This window comes from Schistocerca cancellata, chromosome 2, assembly GCF_023864275.1.
Source record: "Schistocerca cancellata isolate TAMUIC-IGC-003103 chromosome 2, iqSchCanc2.1, whole genome shotgun sequence".
NCBI classification, from domain to species: domain Eukaryota; kingdom Metazoa; phylum Arthropoda; class Insecta; order Orthoptera; family Acrididae; genus Schistocerca; species Schistocerca cancellata.
The window spans coordinates 146,010,221-146,031,507 of record NC_064627.1 but is presented as its reverse complement, the minus strand read 5'-3'; the positions used below and the strand labels follow the sequence as shown (position 1 = coordinate 146,031,507).

The 21,287-nt window shown below is 42.9% G+C and overlaps 1 protein-coding gene across 6 annotated transcripts in view; it reads left to right on the top strand.

The window, feature by feature from the left end:
* The window catches only part of LOC126161440 (phosphoinositide 3-kinase adapter protein 1), a 486,142-nt gene that overhangs the window by 420,701 nt on the left and 44,154 nt on the right, over positions 1 to 21,287 (top strand). Inside the window, exon 1 of one of the 6 annotated variants that reach the window (XM_049917242.1) lies at positions 17,375 to 17,470. The exons of the other annotated variants lie outside the window; for them this stretch is intronic. Coding sequence (XP_049773199.1) covers positions 17,467 to 17,470 — 4 coding nt within the window. The 5' untranslated portion in view covers positions 17,375 to 17,466. Of the gene's footprint in view, positions 1 to 17,374; positions 17,471 to 21,287 lie in introns of those variants that run through there. 6 annotated transcript variants of the gene reach the window in all.

Sequence of the window (21,287 nt, the reverse complement as noted above, 5' to 3'; positions counted from 1 at the left end):
ATTCCAAACTACTCTTAAGTATCTCACATGCATACCATGTCTCCACTCTTTTGTCTTTACGGAGCACACCTAAGACAGGTCTTACCAACACTAGATCCAGCAGAAGAGTACTGAAAACATGGCCGTTCTTCAGGTCCTCTCACACCTCTGCCGAAGTGGGGGAGCACCTTGCTACCGTATCGGTCAGCCACATTTCAGGCGATCAAAGCGCCAGTAAATTTCATCTCTTTGGTTCCACCAAAGGTGACCAAAGGATCGTCTCAAAGATGATCATATATTGACATTCACTATCTGCGGTTAGCAGACGACAGTACATTCATTCATTTCACAGATCTCACCAAACTGGATGTAGGGATTTATTTTGTGGGAGTGCACATGTGATCAATTAAATAAATAAATTGTCATTCTTTCCCACACTGGTATCCGGCTTCGCTGTATTAATTGAAATTGAGTTAGTATTAGAAAAAATATGTTGTACTGACAAGAATAACGAAGAATGTTGTACCTATTTTCAATGTCGGGTGGTACTGTATCCTTTCAATGTGTGTGGCAATACACTAAGAGATAAAAAAAAGCCACACCAAGGATTTTTGAAAATTGTTCCAAATTGATATTCATACAGCTATTGGCGGAAAATGCAAAATTGTAAACTTTGAAGGTCGATGGATGAATGCGTGACGCTGTAGCGCCTTTTTACTTCATAGCTAGCAAGGATAGTAATAGGGGACATGCTGATACCAGGACATAAAGTCCATTCTGTTTTCTCAGTTGTATAGTGAGATGACATTTAGTTGGACTCAAAGAAGCCGTTGGAAGTAACGCGCGAATCGCTCGAGATTTGAATACGAGCGATATCACTATTCGATATTGGCTGGGGGTATCTAATGTATACTAATAATAAATCTGTAAAACTGTCGCGTTTGTCTGTTTGAAACTCTTCTCGAAAACGGCCAGACAAATTTTCAGAGGGTTTTTGTTGGTAACTTGAGCATAGCTTGAGGCACCGTATGTACTTCATTTAATCAAAATCGGATCACGGGAAAGACTATATCATCATTGAAAGTTTTGTCCGTGCTAATATTACAAACGCGAAAGTAACTCTGTTGAGTTTTCACGACTAACCCACTGAACCAATTTAGATGATAACTGATATACAGGTAGCTTGAACCCCAAGGAGGAACATAGGGCATTGTAGAAAGTGTATAGCACAACATCTTCTGGTCTGAAGCATATTACGCGAATTACGGAAAATATTGAAGTTAAACAGTACTACACAAATGATGGATAGGTCACTCAATGAAATGCCATCAGTTGCTAAAAGACGAATTTATTATAACACATTTCAGTTTACCCGTCTTCAGATGTTCAGCTAAATCACGTTGTTCAAGTGAAAGTACATGTTGAGTACATAACTGTCAGATGCAAACGTGCAGCCATGTACTCAACATATACTGTACTTTCAATTGATCTGGACAGTATGATGTATTTCAATATCTGATGATGGGTAAACCTGAAACTTGCTATAATGAATTCAACTGTTCACCAACTAATGACAATTCATTGAGTGACTCATTCAGCATTTATGCAGTACTGTTTAATTTATACATTATGGTCGCATGCTTCCTACACGACTTTCTGTCGCACCTTTAACGAAATATATTTGCTCTTTGAAAAAGCTATTTACTCTTTGACTTTCGGACTTCTATAATTTTTGTGAAAATGCTTTTATTGGTTGATACGTGCTATGTGATAAGATTCAAAGTAATGAATAAAATGGGTATAAAATCTTCAGTGTGTTTAACCCATAGTTCCACACCACATTTTGCGTAATGTACATGCAGTGTAGTATAACGTATAGCTACTTCAATAACACGATGCACGATGCATTCCCGCTCATGCCCCTGCTTGGCAATGACACTACGTCTGCCGACTTAACAGTCCGCTGGGACAACTTGGTAACTGCGACACACACCATGAGCTATGCTTACCTAAATGGCCAGACACGTGAGGGCAGCTGAAGTTAATGCATGTGAGCGGTGGCTTACTTATTTACCATTACTCGTCGTGACGCAACTGCTGATATGTGAGTGCAGCTGCGAGTAACAGTAAGTGATCAATAAGTAGTTTCTGGTGAATAAGGCGCACATAAAGAAACTTGTGTACTGTCTTTTTTGCTCAACTGAGGCGATTAACAAGGTCAGATGCAACCCTGTGTCTCCTGCAAGTAACTAATTTTTTGACCAGTGTCATCTGCATCATATTTTTATGGTAGACAACTCGTTATTGTTGCCCAAGAGACTATCTCCTTATTTTCGGTCTTTACAAGCTCCTCTGTTTACTTTGTAGCGTCTTGCAAGGCTTAGGCCATACATTAATAACGATCTGCGAGTCTCGATGGGAAAGTTGCAGCAGCGCTTTGAGACAAAATTGTTTTTCTAGATATTCTACGCTGTGATATCTCTCCAGTTTTAATTTCCAGCAGCGCTTTTCTCTCGTGCAAGGAAAGTATTTGCATGATGCGCATCCACTTCGACTTTCAACAGAGCTGTTCTAACGGAGCCGCTTATAAATATGCAAATGCAGCCGTGTGCGAATAATTTCTGTCTCCTGGGTGTATGAGACCAGGCCGAGGCTGAATTTAAACCTGCCTTACAAGGCAGGGGCTAAAATTTTGTCATCTAAATGCAGTACTAGAAATGATTTAGCGCATAGTTTGTAGACTAGGGAGCACATGTATTTTGTGTTACAAGCTGTTTTCTTGATTTTTGTGTACAGAATGCTTTTACAATGGTGGTCAGGGCTTTTCTATCGTTACTTTTAAGTGTCTCGAGAAGTTTGACGTCCATTATTACATTCTTCTGTATGTGTATACCAATCTCTACTATCCTTTCCTTCTTTTTACTGGAAAATACAGAGTATTAGTTGTTGGAAGTTCTAATACCAGATTGTAGCGTATAGGATGCCTGTTTGCAACTGACAAAATTTCATGGACAAAACAGGCAAATTAGTGTGTGTTTATCTCTCTTACCTCTCTGTCTGACTGGCTGGCTGTCTTCCTGGGTGTGTGCGTGTGTGGGTATGAGACAAAAGAATAAGAAACTTTTTAATTACTATTTACTGCTGTTTTTTGTTTTAAGAGTCTAAAGAAGTTCACTATTCTTTGAATAAGTTCTTGTCTAATACATCCACTGCTCTTATCCATAGAGTAAATATCTCTTGGAGTGAGCATTCACATGCGCAGAACAGATTTTGTGTTGTCAAAATACATTGCCGGCATGGTCACGTGATCTTGGGACTTCGTGTGTTTGTCCGTATAGCGCCCTGTATATTTAGAATGTCACTACATCCCCAATACACATGGATTCTTTTCGAACGTGTCGTGGATTATTTATATATGTTGCGCAGACATTTTAACAGTATCCATTTGATACCGGGAATAAACCAGTTACGCAACTTTTAAGGGCAAGTGATATTACATCCTGGTTCTTTGCGTTAGGTGTCACAGTTCAGATACACTCGATTTTTGGTAGTTTTCGGTATGATACGGCACTTTATAGTATTACAGAGCCTGACGTACATTTTTGCAGTGATAGTCTTGCAAAACGACTTCACAGTACGCTAGTACACTTTTGCAAGTGTCCGAAAAACACCGAATTTGCCACACATTAGCGATTTTATCCCTGCTAATTCGTCCTTTTTTTCTGCTATTTCTGCGTATTTATTTTCTCGTTTTTGCGACCTAAAGCACAATTTTTCTTACTGGTGACACTTTGAAGTATTTATTTAACGCATTTTACGTACTTCCTCCCAGTTTATTAAATAAATAGTAGATTGCGTGATCTATATACACAATCGACACGTCACTGATAAATGCTTGGAGGATAGTATTTTCTGAAACAACTAACCATTCCCTTTCCTTTTCCACTAGCAAATTTACGAGAGGAAGCAATTGTTTGTAAGCTTTTGTACGAGCCGTAATATCTATTATATAGTCATAAAATCGTAGAAAAATAGGTCTACAGAATCAAGCTTTAATTATAATGCGTCTCGAAATTTTTAAACATATACAGTGTCTCTTAATAATATGATAACTACAATTAGAGCTACATGGTATGTACCCATGAAAAGTTACTATCCCTCGTTTCACATATTTTTCTTTGCATCCGTAGCAGCAACAGTAATTCACCATCGCTATTACACTATCAACAAACGGTGAAACACAACAAAAACGCTTGATATTATAAACTTCAAACGCTGCAGAAAGCGCACACGCACAGCGAAGTCCCGAAAACACGTGACAATCTTGGTTTAATGTTGACAACATGCGCAGAACGCAATGCTCACTCCAGAGATATTTACTCTATGCTCTTATCTATCAGCCGCGCGGTCTCAGACGTCTTGTCACGGTCCGTAGGCTCCCCCCGTCGTAGGTTCGAGTCCTCCCTCGGGCATGGATGTGTGTGTCGGTCTTAGCGTAAGTTAGTTTAAGTTAGGTTAAATAGTGTGCAAGCTTAGGGACCGATGACCTCAGCAGTTTGGTCCCATAAGACCATTAAGTTTAATGAACGCACGAGCTCATTGAAAAGAGTACCAAACGAGCTGAACATAATGTAAGTTACACATTATGATAGATAAAAAAAAATCTCGAGAAGAGACCTTCTTGAGGAGAAGACCTGTATTACTCAACAAAAACAAGAATCAGTCAACAACGTGACTACAGCACTACAATTATTCTATGCGATTTCCATGGCTAAGTTGCGGCGAATTGCCTATGATATGGCCGAAAAACTAGGCCTTAAGAACAATTTCAATTAACATATTGAAATAGCTGGAGAAGACTGAATTTCTGATTTTGAAAAGAGAAATCCTGAAATAAGTTGAAGAAAACCATGAAACAATTATTAACAGAGTTCTAGGTTGCAGTAGAACTGAAGTACGTTCATTTTTTTCAGTGTGAACATCGTTTTCGAAAAACATGCTGTGTACATATTTTGATAAATGTTAAGATAGTGACAGAGGCAGCGTGGCCCCTGTGGAAGCGACGCAGCTGTGTTACAAGAACTTTATTCTGTCTGTATGTCGTACTGTTGGTGTTATCTTGTAATGGTGTCGATATTGTCTAGATACCGATAGGTTGCAGACTTGTTAAAATACGAGGGAAGATCGGAAAGTAACGCACAATAATTTTATAACTAAAAGGTTTAATACGTAACAAAGCAAAAAAGTCACAAATCAAGTTACATCTTTTACCTACTTTTCTACATCGTCACCAACGTTCTCAACATAATTTCTCCCATCGTGGTACCAATTTCAATATGCCCTGTTCGGAGAAGTCCGTTTGGTTGGAGTATAGCCATCTGCGGACAGCTGATTTCACTTCCGCATCTGTCGCAAAGCGTTTGGCGGTCAGGAATTTCTTCATGAGTCTGAACTGACGAAAGTCATTTGGTGCAAGATCCTGACTGTATGGTGGATGCTGGAGCATTTCCCCCACAGGTTTGGCTATTTTCTCACGAACAGGAGCAGAAATAAGGGGGGAGGGGAGCATTGTCATGAAGGTGTTAGACACAGTCAGCCTTAATGTTGTGGCGTTTGTCACGAAGGACACGACACAACTTAACCAGAGTTTTAATGTATGCTGCAACATCCACAGTGGTCCCGTTTTCGGCAGAGTCCACCAGTAACACACCAGGCATATCCCAGAACACTGTCACGAATTTTTTTCGTGCTGGGCAACAAGCATATTTCCACGCAAGAGAGGCTTAACTGGTTTCGGGCGTGTAGTGTTACGCCCACGGCTCATCACCAGTGACGATTCCTTTCAGAAAGTCGTGCCCATCCGCAGAGTAACACGTTAGGTGATCCAAGCTTGTCATCATTCGCTGGCTCTTGTGGTTGTTCTTAGGCAGCCAGCGAGCACTAACTTCATGAAATTTCAACTTGTCATGAACAATATCGTACGCAGTACCGAAGGAAATGTTGAATTGCTGCGATAAACTTCGCAGCTGCGCACGCCGGTCGTTCAAAATTGCTGCCTCAGTGGCTCCGACTGTGTGTTGGGTTGCAGCTGTTACTGGCCGCCCGGAGCGTGGCGAATTGCTGAAAAAAAATGGTTCAAATGGCTCTGAGAACTATGGGACTTAACTTCTGAGGTCATCAGTCCCCTAAAACTTAGAACTACTTAAACCTAACTAAGCTAAGGACATCACACTCATCCATGCCCGAGGCAGGATTCGAACTTGCGACCGTAACTGTCGCGCGGTTCCAGACTGTAGCGCCTAGAACCGCTCGTCCACCCCGGCCGGCGAATAGCTGAAGTTCACACGGTCCTCTTGGAAGAATGCCCGCCACTTAAAGACATCGCTACGGTCCATTCAGTCGTCCCCCATACCCGCCACGAATGCCCGTGTGAATTTCACTCGGTTTATGCCCTTTGGCGCACATATACCAAACTACACTGCACTGCTCTTCAGAAGTTGACGACAGGAAGATGCGCGCCATGTTTGGTTCGTAGTTCAGGCTTCTCTAGCTAGAGCTCCACATGAAGAAATGTGTCCCCTGTAGCGCAAATCTCAAACTATATCGTCATGAAATTTCGACATTCTGGTTGCAATACCAGATGAGAAAAAAATTGGTCTGCGTTATTTTCCGATCCCCCCTCGTATTTATCGTCCGTAGGTCTTCAACATTTTTCAATTTTTCTACACTACTGGCCATTAAAATTGCTACACCACGAAGATGACGTGCTACAGACGCGAAATTTAACCGACAGGAAGAAGATGCGGTGATATGCAAATGATTAGCTTTTCAGAGCATTCACTCAAGGTTGGCACCGGTGGCGACACCTACAACGTGCTCACGTGAGGAAAGTTACCAACCGATTTCTCATACACAAATAGCAGTTGGCCTGGGTTGCCTGTTGAAACGTTGTTGTGATGCCTCGTGTAAGGAGGGGAAATGCTTACCATCACGTTTCCGACTTTGACAAAGGTCGGATTGTAGCCTATCGCGATTGCGGTTTACCGTATCGCCACACTGCTGCTCGCGTTGGTCGAGATCCAATGACTGTCAGCAGAATATGGAATCGGTGGGTTCAGGAGAGTAATAAGGAACGCCGTGCTGGATCACAACGGCCTCGTATCACTAGCAGTCGAGATGACAGGTATCTTATCCGCATGGCTGTAACGGATCGTGCAGCCACGTTTCGATCCCTGAGTCAACAGATGGGGACGTTTGCAAGACAACGACCATCTTCGCGAACAGTTCGACGACTTTTGCAGCAGCGTGGACTATCAGCTCGGAGACCATGGCTGCGGTTACCCTTGACGCTGCATCACAGACAGGAGCGCCTGCGATGGTGTACTCAACGACGAACCTGGGTGCACGAATGGCGAAACGCCATTTTTTCAGATGAATCCAGGTTGTGATAACAGCATCAGGATGGTCGCATCCGTGTTTGGGGACATCGCGGTGGACGCACATTGGAAGCGTGTCTTCGTCATCGCCATACTGGCGTATCACCCGGCGTGATGGTATGGGGTGCCATTGGTTACACGTCTCGGTCACCTCTTGTTCGCATTGACGGCAATTTGAGCATTGGACGTTACATTTTAGTTGTGTTACGACTTGTGGCTCTACCCTTCATTCGATCCCTGCTAAACCCTACATTTCAGCAGGATAATGGACGACCGCATGTTGCAGGTCCTGTACGGGCCTTTCTGGATACAGAAAATATTCGACTGCTGCCCTGGCCAGCATATTCTCCAGATCTCTCACCAATTGAAAATGTCTGATCAGTGGTGGCCGAGCAACTGGCGTGTCACAATACGCCAGTCACTACTCTTGATGAACGGTGGTATCGCGTTGAAGCTGCATGGGCAGCTGTACCTATAGACGCCGTCCAGGGTCTGTTTGACTCAATGCCCAGGCGTATCAAGGCCGTTATTACGGCAAGAGGTGGCTGTTCTGGGTACTGATTTCTCAGGACCTATGCACCCAAACTGCGTGAAAATGTAATCACATTTCAGTTCTAGTATAATATATTTGTCCAATGAATACCCGTTTACCATCTGCATTTCTTCTTGGTGTAGCAATTTTAATGGCCAGTGGTGTATGTTGTGTTGCAGCCGCCGGAGCGTGGCGAATCGCTGAAGTTCACACGGTCCTCTTGGAAGAATGCCCGCCAATTAGAGACATCGCTACAGTCCATACAGTCGTCCCCACACCCGCCACGCATGCCCGTATGAATTTCACTCGGCTTATGGCCTTTGGCGCACATATACCGAACTATACTGCACTGCATTCTCTGCCTCGTGATGACTGGGTGTTGTGTGATGTCCTTAGGTTAGTTAGGTTTAAGTAGTTCTAAGTTCTAGGGGACTGATGACCATAGATGTTAAGTCCCATCGTACTTAGAGCCATTTGACCCAACTGCACTGCTCTTCAGAAGTTGACGACAGTAAGATGCGCGCCATGTTTGGTTCGTAGTTCAGGCTTCTCTCACTAGAGCTCCACATGAAAAAATGTACCCCCTGTAGTGCAAATCTCAAACTATATCGTCATGAAATTTCGACATTCTTGTTGCAATACCAGAAGAGAAAAAAAAATTATTCTGTGTTTTTTTTTCGATCCTCCCTCTTATTTATGTGGCTCCGTAGGTCTTCAGCATTTTTCAGTTTTCTAGTTCAGCTATACGTCTGGTATTTCTGGGTCACATAGGTTGCCATGACACATAGGGTGCCATGAATTTTTCCGTGAAAGTTACAGACTACAAAACATAACGGAACATTTATTAAGGTTTCGGTATTCTGCCAGTCTCTCGTAACACGCCAAGAAATGGCCGCGAAAGCCCGAGCAAGTGATTGCTTTTTTTACTAGCCCCGTTCATGCCACGGTCTCACCAAGATGCTTAGAGTGCCTAGTCCATTCGAGTTTTATACGTATTCAGCCATTATACGGCACTTTGACACAGGATGTGGACAACGATTATGCACAGGTGTTTGTAGCAGCTGTAGCAGTTGAAATGTTGATATCCACGCAGTAGACAGATATTGAAGCCGTGAAGAGCTGTTCATCGTCAGAATGTTTTGTATCGACATACGGCGTCTGTGAAGGTCGACGAGGAACGGACATGAAGCGGAGTACAGCGGGGCCCCGATTAAAAATAATGATCGACCGGCGGGCGGCGGAGGCGGCATTTCCGAGAAGCCTGGAATCGGCAGTCAAAGGTCAGTCCGAGATAGCCGCAGCCCCGGTTCGGCGCTTTGTCGGGCGCGCCGCAGCCGCTGGGTAGCTCCTGCAGGGGCCGCGCGCCGCCTCTGCTGGAACGGCGCACTTTATCCCATTGTTTTCGCGATACGGCGCGCCGGCCCCAAGGCCTAGGCAACAGCGTGCGAAGGTCGGCGGCTTGCTGGGAACGGGCTGGCCTGTTCTGAGCGCGTCAGTGTCAGGCTGGAGTCAGAACCGAGGTGGCTTCAGCTGGAGCTTACTTTTAGGAACTCTGTCATTTCATACTGCAACCATTGACAGTCCACCCGAGGACGAACAATTAGCCCTGAATGATGTACAGAAAGGAGCACCGTCAGCAACCACTGCTGAAGCTGAAAATGCACTTCAGTAACGAACAAACAGAAAAGCCCTTTGGGAGGATATGATAACAAATGAAAAGGAAAAGTTGGACCTAATCTGCTGGTAGCTGTGAGGATAATAATCAACAAGTGCATCACATTAGGAAGAATACCTATCAGAAAATTGGAAAAAAGGTTGACAATAAAAACCTGGAGAACTACTGTCCGGTTGGTTAGTAATCACGTGCCGACCGGTGTGGTCGAGCGGTTCTAGGCGCTTCAGTCCGGAACCGCGCTGCTGCTACGGTCGCAGGTTCGAATCCTGCCTCTGGCATGGATGTGTGTGACGTCCTTAGGTTAGTTAGGTTTAAGTAGTTCTAAGTTCTAGGGGACTGATTAGCTCAGATGTTAAGTCCCATATGCCCAGAGCCATTTTAACCATTTTTTCAAACGTCCCACGTAATAGATAATCTCGCCGACATTCTCGAAAAGCCTTTCTTTATTCAAGGAAAGATGGGTTGCATGTAAGGAGAATGTGGACGGTGAGACAAAATCGGATAGCCCCGAGAAACAGCATGTGTGACTGCCCTATGCAGTTGGGGCGTTGTTGTGGAGCAAAAAGACCTGCTTGGAGTGCTTCACGCATCACTTCGCCTTGACAACCTCTCGTAGATTGGTCAGGAGATTTTGGCAGTGTCCTCGTGTGACTGTTTGCCAATTACGAGCGCTCCCTATTCCCACCACACTATGGGACTCCAGATTGTGGTGGAGTCTTCGCCTTTTTCGGCGGTGGTGAATCCACGCGTTTCCACGGCTCGCATTGCTCCTTTGTCTCGTAGTCATAGCGATACACACAGCTCTCGTCCATGGTGATTAGCTGGCTAAAGAAGCAATCCGGATTGGCATAACACAGCTACAACGCTTCTGCTGAAACTTCGGTTCGGTGGGGTCTTTGAATGGGTCTTTAGCAGTCGCAGAACCCAGCGGGTGGCGACGTTTGTCAAGTTCAAAATGTCGTGCGAGATGTTGAAAACTGATTCCCGACTGAGCTTTACTTTTTATCGACTGTCTAACGCGGGCCGCATGGCCCCCTGTTGTGGTTCCCGGTCCTTCACCAGGAGATGGTCTGCCACTTACAAGGGAACCTCCCCATCGCACCCCCCTCAGATCTAGTTATAAGTTGGCACAGTGGATAGGCCTTGAAAAACGGAACACAGATCAATCGAGAAAACAGGAAGAAGTTGTGTGGAACTATGAAAAAAATAAGCAAAATATACAAATTGAGTAGTCCATATGCAAGATAGGAAATATCAAGGAGAACGTGAGCTCAGGAGCGCCGTGGTCCCGTGGTTAGCGCGAGCAGCTGCGGAGCGAGAGGTCCTTGGTTCAAGTCTCCCCTTGAGTGAAAAGTTTACTTCCTTTATTTTGGCAATGTCCGTTCGTTCATTGAGATCTCTGTTCACTGTAATAAGTTTAGTGCCTGTGTTTTGCGACCGCGCGGCAAAACCGTGCGATTAGTAGACGAAAGGACGTGCTTCTCCAATGGGAACCAAAAATATTTGATCGCAAGGTCATAGGTCAACCGATTCTTCCACAGGAAAACACGTCTGATATATTCTATACGACACTGGTGACGGCTTGTGCGTCACATGACAGAAATAAGTTGTCGACCCACCTAACTTGTACAATTGTCGAGTGGGTAAAAAGATTCTTCTACCTTGCCTGATTTAGGTTTTCTTGTGGATGTGATAATCACTCCCAAAAAAGTGATGAAAACATAACGGACGAACAGATAATAATTGTCTGAAAATGAAAAAATTAAAATTTTGATACGAGGGAAGAATCGAACGAAGGACCTCTCGCTCCGCAACTGCTCACGCTAACCACGGGACCACGACGCTCCTGAACTCACGCTCTCTTTGATGTTACCTATCTGGCGTATGGACTACTTAGTTTGTATATTTTGCTTATTTTTTTCATAGTTCCACACAACTTCTTCCTGTTGTCTCGATTGATCTGTGTTCAGTTTTTCAAGGCCTATCCACTGTGCCAACTTATAACTAAATCTGAGGGGGGTGCAATGGGGAGGTTCCCTTGTCAGTACTTCGTTCGGCTTGTGTGACCACACGCGAAGCGTCTGCGCCACCAACTCGTTGTGACATATGACCCTTCCTTCTTCCCATAGACTTCCAGCAACTCAAAAGGATACCACACAGCGATCGGATTTTTGTAATTGTTTATATTTATGGCACGGTGTCGTCGATAATCGCTAATGGCACATCAGTTGTCGACCACGGCCAAGATGTAGCATTATTGAATCAGGATGAGCAAATCGCCACGCCTCCCAAAGCTGCGAGCCGCCGCAATAATGTGGCACTGTTCATATACGGCCGCATGGGTCGAAAGTGGCAGTTCTGTTTTGACCACCGTCTCGAGTAGACAGTGGACACTGTCGTTAAATGGTCACACTCCCGGGCGAGTAACGGTCTCTAATGTATAGACTGTAGAGTGGTTCAACGGACAAGTGTTTGCCGTATATGCAGGACAACATTCAGAATTCGTATCGACAGACTTGTACTTACACGCAGCTCAGTGACTTCGGCTGTTTCTTGTTGGTAGGACAGCTAGACATTTATTTGCATAATTAATTCCACGCACGTTCACACAGCAGTAGAGAGCTGAAAAAAAAGTATATAATTTTCGCATGAAAAAGTGTTGTGTTTTTTGACTGTACATTCGATAGACTCTTTTCTTTGGCTATCTGCGTGTTGGAAAGCAGAACAGATACGGCACCACAAGTTGAGAACCCAAATCTCAGTATCGCAGAGCACTTTGATGCAACTCTCAAAAACCCTCGAGCAAGTAGACTTTGAAGTTTGCCGAGTGTCTTTAATACCGAAAGCAAGGGCGAGTTATCGACAGAGAGATCGACTCTGTGATAGTGCTCACTTGCCAAGATGACGGCCTCTCTTCAGTTGCAGGCTGACACGAATTTGTAAAGAAAGATGCGTGTTCCACCGAGCATTTCCAGAAGCACAAAATACATAAAGACCGGCAGCGTTCGTGGTTGGGGATCGCTGGTTGTTCATCAAATTTCTTAATTAACAAATATCTAGTTGTCATTTTTATGGAAACTGCATATCTTCCTACTTCTAATTACACAGCAGACACAACAATCCAGTTTTCATTTCAAATATAAATGGTTGTATACTGACCTTTTATAAAACATTGTTAATGTAGATAGTTTAACATAAAAAATATTACAAACTAATTTTTCATATTTATGTATTTTACTCTTCACGGAAATGGTCGCAGAACGTGCACCTTTGTTTAAAAATTCACCACAGTAGGAACACGAACACAGGGCGATCTCGTGGTAGGCAAGGATTCTACCGCAGAGCCTGTCGAAAAATCGCCCTCAACTGTACGGTATTAAAGACACCCGGTTAACTTCAAAATAGATTCTCTCGAGAAGTTTTGAGAGGTGCATCGGACTGCTTTGTGTGACTGAGATTTGAGTTCTGAACTTCACGTACCATAAATATACGTATATAAAAGAATTACAAAAATCCATCTGGCGACTGGAGAACAGGAGACATTGTTCCCATCTTCAAGAAAGGCAATAAAAGACTTTGTAAAAACTACAGAGGAATAACCCTCATGAGTCATACAGCCAAGATTTTTGAAAGAATTTTACTAAATCGAATAAGTGAAAAGATAGAAAAGGAGCTGAGTGAAGAACAGCATGGGTTTAGGAAAGGAAGGAGCACAATCGACCTGATATTTTCTATCCGTCAACTGACGGAAAAAAGTTGGGAGTATAACAAAAGGGTGATAATGGTTTTTATAGACATAGAAAAGGCATATGACTCAGTTGACAGGGAAAGACTCTGGGAAGAACTGAAGAAGATAGATATAGAAGATGGATACATTAATGTTATAAAGACAATGTACAGAGGCCACAATTGTAGAATTAGAACACCATTGGGGAACACTGAATACTTCGAAATAAGACAAGGACTTAAGCAAGGAAGTATTCTATCTCCTGCGCTTTTTAATGTTGTGATGGAGGGAATGAATAGGGCAGTTAAAGATATAGTAAAAGAAAAAGACAAAAAGATGATTTTTGCAGATGATATGGTAATATGGGGTGATAAAGAGGTAGATGTACAGTTACAGCTTGATGCGTGGAAGGAAATAATGAAAAGGTATGGATTAAGAATAAATAAAGATAAGAGTGAAGTAATGGTATTTGGAAGAGAGAAAGGTATCAATGGAAATATTACCTTGAATGGAGAACCCCTCAAAGTGGTAGAAAGTTTCACTTATTTAGGGAGTGAAATATCTAGGGATGGAAGAATAACTAACGAAATTAATAGGAGGTTACAGAAGGGAGGCAATTTCTACCAAACAATAAAACATCTGATTTGGAATAATGAAGTTTCAGAAAGAGCAAAACTCCTCATGTATAAGAATTATTACTTCCCTATTGTCACCTATGGTGGAGAAACATGGACAATGAAAGAAAGGGACTGGAGCAGACTGCAAGCAGGGGAAATGAAATTTCTCAGAGCAGTTAAGGGAAAAACAAGAATGGACAGAGTAAGGAATGTAGAGATTAGAAAGGACCTCAAACAAGAAAGTATGAGAGAAGAAATTGAAAGAAAGAGATTAAGATGGTATGGGCATGTTAAGAGGATGATGCATGGGCAGAGACTCCCCAAAATTATGGAAGAACTAAAGATGGATGGGAAACGACCTAGAGGGCGCCCAAGAATACGGTGGAAAATGGGAGTGAGAATATCTGTTGAAAGGAGAGGTGTGACCTGGCAGCAAGTGGAGGAAGAAAAGTGGTGGGAGGACCGAGCCAAACGGAGAGGACTCGTCAGCACCCAGACCCGGCAGTAGCTGGAGCGGGATTCGGATATAGATAGATAGACAAAAATCCGATTGTTGTGTGGTCTCCTTGTCAGCATGGATTGTTGCAGCTTTGTTCCCCGGCAAATGCAGAAACCGAATTACTAAACGATATCCTACTTTTTCGTACTGGCTGCTTAAGACCATTAAAATTAATAATAAATATTGAGTTTTTTATTGAAATAAACTTACCTTATACTTTACAATAGCTCATAGAAAGAGCTGAAAGTAACCGCCAATCTGAATGGAGACACTGCAACGTAATCCATTGAGAGAACTAAACTTGCTTGCACAGTTTGTGGCACGAGCGTAGTTGCTGCTCCACCAGTACTTGCCACCCCCAGCACCCGGAGCGTCATGAAGGGTTCCCGCAACGTCGGACACACCGCTTCAATCATACGTGAAACACCACAAGTTTTGACATTAGCCCAGAAACGCGTCACAATTGGTCAAGGCTGTAACAACACAGTGCTCGCTGTTCTTTACCAGTACCACGTGAACGAAGAACGATCATCATCAAATGATTACGGAACTATTTTCACGTTTGCGTCCAATAGTTAGGGACAGGAAAACATCATTTTATTTTGTGACGCAATTTCCTGTTATTTTATGCCGAAATCTGTGTAATGTTTTAGCAGATTCGTTGTTATTTATACAAACTGTTAATGCTTTTGCTAATTTCGTTGTTATTTGTATGCCAAATTCCGTATAACTTTCGTTTGCCACATTTCGTATCATTTTCTGCTGAAGTTGGTGTTTTTGCCAAATACAGTGTAATTATTTTGCCAAATTCGTTTTATTTACTGATTCGGCGTCTTTTTTTGCCATGTTCTGTGACTATGTTTTGTGAAATTTGGTGGTTTTTGTGGCACCTTCCGCGTTATTTTTGTTAATTTCGGTGCTAGTTTTATCGTCATATCAAGTTTGTTGTGTGGCTAACGAAATGTCACTTTAAGATTATACATGAATTTTCGGAAAAATAGGAAGTCAAAATGCAGTTTCACCATTCAATATTTATCAATTAAGTAAATTGTCCTCCTCAGCTTTATAAAATTTTTATGCGACAAAATTACATAATTCGCGATATCTCTTAAAAACCGCGCATTAGCATTATTTCGCAAATAAATCATCTTATTTTGCGTTAGTTGCCGCGCGAAATTTTCCTGCCCCTAGCACTGGTTACGTAACAGTCTGGTACAGCATGTGTTGTAGACTGCTTCTGCAAGCAGGTTCGCCGGTTAAAACCCCGCACTAGTGTAAGGGTGATGGGATGAAGATAATTTTCGCCATTTTAGCCGCGGGAAGTCAGAAGTTAGCGTAGGATCTTTCGCCAAATATCAAATTGTGCCGCGCGACTGCTACGGTCGCAGGTTCGAATCCTGCCTCGGGCATGGATGTATGTGATGTCCTTAGGTTAGTTAGGTTTAAGTAGTTCTAAGTTCTAGGGGACTGATGACCACAGATGTTAAGTCCCATAGTGCTCAGAGCCATTTGAACCATCAAATTGTGTATAGCTGCAGGTTGTTGTACACAGTCAGCAGATGAAGGTTAAGTTATCTCTGTATCAAGCAGAGCCCCTACTTTGACCGGAACTGAGGTTGGAATCTTCCTTCATGTCGGTAAGGGGGCCTGAAGATGGTGTAGTAAATCGCCGAAATTGGTAGCCAAATGAAAATGTATGGAAATTAGACCACTCAAAGCTGTTTGATTTAACACCCTATACCAAATTTTTTTTTCTGAACGCGTCTTCTATCAACAATAAAAAAAGTAGAAGAAAAAGCACACTAAAGTTTCTAGGAGAAAACAACCCTGTTGTGGATGTTCAGGTCAGATGATAGCTGTAATAAAAATATAAAATCATACTATTCAGGCGCACAATAGACAATTTTCGGTTTTACTTTTTTAATGCCTTGTTGTGATGAATTTCAACCTCTTTAATGCATAAATTGATTAAGTGAACTTCCCGTACACACACACACACACACACACACACACACACAGAGAGAGAGAGAGAGAGAGAGAGAGAGAGAGAACTAGAACGCAAAGAGAGGCTGGGAGACTATCGAGCGAGATGCTGCTATTACGTCACCGGCCACACAGCTGCCAGTTTCGCCGCTGCTGACAAACCGCGCTCCCACCCCCACTGTAGCTGACAACGTCGGCTGAGTCACTCCACAGGAATTGCGCAGAAGAGATGCTCCGAAGGGTGCGGTCCGCGGGTGCGGGAATCCCCGTGAATTATACTGTTCCTTCCGTATATATGAGACAGATCTCTCTGCTGGTCCGTCAGTGCACCATTGAGATCGCTCCCTTGTTGTCTACAGAGTACCGTAGTCTCAGTTTAACGTCGACTCGCATATGTCATGCTTCGTCTTCCGTGAACTACCGTAGAACATAACACAAACGGGTGCCGTTGTGGGACACCAACGATTATTTCCGTGTCACGCCTCGGTTTTCTGAGCGATTGTGTACTGTCAGCAGCAGCGCAACGCTGCTCTTTCGCTTTGTTATGTTGTCTCTGGACCGGAAAGTGCTGATGCTGTGCCAAGTGCCGCACGACGTCGATGTTTGGTATCGGGGACACCTCGCCGCTCCATTTCAGAAACGTGCCAGCTGGGCTGAGACCGCGTGCTGAATAATGTCGTACGTATAGGGAAGTGCGACGCGAGTCGTAGATTATTACGTAGGCGAAGACAAGGCAGTGTCATACTGTCACAGACTCCGAAAACAACTGGCAGGGCAGCAGGCGCAACTAGGAGGAAGTACGAAGTAGCGTGAACAGTGGGAGCGCGTTATCCAAACAATGAGGCCGCGCCTGATGAAGTGGCTGTGTCTGAACAGCTGTGGGAGTGGCTCTGCAGCTCAAACATACCGGGGCACTGTCACACGAAGCCATCACCCGCACAACGGCAGCGAGATCAATCCGTCTCCACCACCGTCGGCCGATTTCAGCATTAGTGAAGGGGCTAGAAACGCGTGGTTCATGTGTGAGTACCAGTTACACGTTAACTGCTGAGCAGCTGTATTTCGTAACACACAGCTGGTTATTTTAATGCATTGTCTAAAGCAAGAACATTGCATAAAAAGTTAAGACGCATTTAGCACGGAAAAAATCGTTACTATTTCATCAAAGTACGGCAAGGAGCAAGAAAACGATAAGGCACAAACAACACAAAGAAGTAGTTGCCGGCGTAATGTTTGTCAACATTTTCGTACAACAAACCGTAACAAAAACATTGCATTTTTGAGAGAGCTCTTCAATGCGCCCCTGCATCGAAACGAGATGTTTTCGTAGCACAGAGATTTAAATAGGAGATGCATAAAATGCAATTGCTTAGCTACTCAAAGTTATAATGCAATAAGGCGTCTATTCGGTTTTTGCTTCAGTCAGTCAATCAGAGTGCAGGACATGTCACGTAAACTCGTTTCTAGCGGTTAAACAGAATGCTGACTGTTTATTTCAGTATTACTAGATTTTGAATGAATCGTTTGATGACAGACTGATCTGTTGCCTACCCTGAGATGTAGAGTAGTTCAAAAGGTGATAATTTCGTTACATGTTTGGCGAATACATTTTTAGAAAGAAATTGATGGTGACAGACATCTTTAGCGTAAAGCTATCTTGGCGGAAGTAGACATTAAAAAATTTGTGGTAGCAGTACAGTTGAAAGGTTCATAACTGAAAACTACAATGAACCACAGGTATGGTATAAAAAAGTTTATTGAAATCAAACCATTACCGGTTTTCTGATATGTTGTAGATCCATGGTCACATGGCTGTTACAGATGTTCTCGCTTTCCTGCTCTGGCCACGAGGTTTATGGGTTTTGTGCACTAAGATAAATGAGAGGTTTTTCGTACGAAGTTTGCTAAACTTAAGAGAGATGTTTTATTCCCTTTCTTTTTGACCTTCACTGAAACAAACATGAAATGTCCACTTTGACGAAATTGCTGTATATAACCCAAGCTACATATTTTGTGGATGACTTGTGTTCTGCTCAAGTGTAATGGTTTTTAAGACTTAAGTAAGAGAACTACTCATTCATTTCATACATTAATGTAACTGTTTGCCCCGCTATTTTTCTGATACCTGTACTTTTGTTTGCTTTAATTTATTGCAGTAGTAACACTTGATAATGGCCCTTAGGCCGAAATATAGATTGTGGAATAAAAGCTGTTCTGTAGTCAAATGGCGAGAAATTATTTTAATGTTCATGAAACATGGCGAAAACTGTCGTGGTGTTTATTCCCGTGTGATGAATTCGTCGTGTATTTGTGTAATATGTTTTAAAGTTTCCACATTTTGACACATAAACTTATGAGTGCTGTTAAATTTTTGAGAAACTGCTAGAACATACACCTTTCTACGTTTTATGGCAGCACACATGCTCAACAATTACAAAATGTGCATTAGCTTCACATAAACGACAAAGACATTACTGTCAAAGACGTTAGAGTTTGAAGAGATGTCGTCGTGTACAGTGAGTATGTGGGCCCAAGATGCATGTTAGTATGAAAGGTGGATTAGTGAAGACAATGAATGTAATTTTGAAATAAGGCGTCGTAGTATGTGTTGGTACAGACTAAATGGTGCCGTCGTGTATGGAGACGCAGTGACGTGACATGCCCTGTGCTGTGCGTGAGTCGTAATAGCAGGCCGTGCAAACAACTTACGAGATCAAATTTTTGTCAACTAAAGACACGTTGTTAATAGTTTTCGTATTTAATCTTCTGTGTTAGGAAAGTGCGTTGTCGTGATTACAAGCGTTTTAAAGATCTCTCAGAAATGCTTCGGTTTTGGTAAGATTTGTGGCACGAATTGCCGGACTACGTGGCAACTAAGACCGGTACCGAAATCCAAGTAAATCTATAGTAGCACAGATAATTAAGCATTATTAGTGACCGCCGAAATAGGGTGATATCGGAAAACTAACAGTTTGCTCACCTGTAGTCACAACTGATTTGATTAGCGAAACAAATGGACTACCGGACCTCCCAATATCCGAGCACTTGAAATTTTCAGGCTTTAATAGCTGGGTGCCATTACTAATCAACATTTTTGGAAGTAAAACAATCAGCAACAACCCGGAAGTTAGAAAACTTAGGGAGAGATTCTAAGTGCTGTTAGTGGCTAGCTGTTACCTTCCGGCTTTTGCTGCTATACGTGCTGAAGTGGCGATTACTCTGAACACTCCAGAGTCGATAACGTACACAAGAAATACAAATTATTTAATGCATCGGGTACGCTTAGATTTCTTGGCAAGTTCAGAACTGGCCGAGGTGCTAATCACGCTATCAACCGCTATATTTTGGATATTTTCCTTTGCTGGTCGGAATTTACTGCGCATATTGGATTTGTTGCCACCTGCTGGTGCTCTTTTTTTACTGTCTTCACTTTTGCATCAAAGCACATGAATGTCGTGCGCCATTTGACAACAGCCGAGCGCGATCGAACGAAGTGCTCGTGTATTTCAGAATGCTCCGTTGAGAGTACCTCTGAAATTGTCACACAAAACGTACTCCCGAGTCACAGAGAACCAGAATTACGTTGGAATTGACTGCCAAACGTCAACCCACGACTAGATTACATTCAATTTTTTTAATAATGTGCTCTGGGCCTAATATACTGTTCACGCAAATTAAGTTGACTCTCGACGCTGTGACTGATGGAAGCGACCATGTTTAGTGATTGCACATTAATAAATTTTCAGTGTAATAAACGGGAAAAAATCCTGAAAATTAAATGTTTACACAAATTTTTAACGTGGAAATGCGAGGCAGTAACAGTGAATGTTGTTGTTATGTCACGCAAACCAAGTTGTCGACGAAACATTAGCATTTCTAAATTTCAGAACAATTTTCAGTAATGTATAAGAGAATGAGTGTTGCTTTATTCCTTTAGAATATCTGTCGCGAAATAATTTCATTACATGAGAAGTGCAGTAAAAAGCATGTAGTCTATGGGATCCTTCTAATCTGTTTCCTAATCTCCGTCATGTATTTTGCAGTTTCAGGAATAGCCAGAGAAATGTTTGTCAGGCACGGGTTAGACGTTAGTAACTCAACTTGGATTTAAATAGTCCGTTTTCCAATCTCAAAGCTAGCCTCTGTTGAATCGTGTTTTGTCCAAGAGATACGTAATGTCGGTTTTCCAAATAGAATACCATTGTCCAACATGGCATTTTATTGTGGGGCACCGAGGCCACGGTTCTAGGCGCTTCAGTTCGGAACCGCGCTTCTGCTACGGTCGCAGGTTCGAATCCTGCCGGGCATGGATGTGTGTGATGTCCTTAGGTTAGTCAGGTTTAAGTAGTTCTAAGTCTTGGAGACTGTTGACCTCAGATGTTAGGTCCCATAGTGCTTAGAGCCATTTGAAACATTTTTGAACTGAGGCCACGTGTGAACGCTACGACCCATACGATTTAACTGCAAGGATTCAGCTAGTCTACATTTGCACCTATGCTCTACACGCACTTCCCCATTTTTCGATTACATTCGCGAATTGTGCGTATGGAAAACAACTGCAGGTGTGCGCAAATATCCGATTTCCCCTTCACGGCGGAGGGGGGTGGGGTGGGGCGGAGGGGGGAGGGATTATATTAGTCGCAGCAACAGAAGGCAGCGAAAAAGAGAAATGGGTCCGAGATCGGTTGTAAAATAGAGCCACTAGCCACGTATTAATTTAATGACTGAAATCGCTATCACTGACTCGGAAGATTATTTTCCGATGAGTTCTACATCGTACGACACGTTATTAGTGTGGATACGAAATAAGATAGAGAAGTAAAATACGTTAATGAGAGA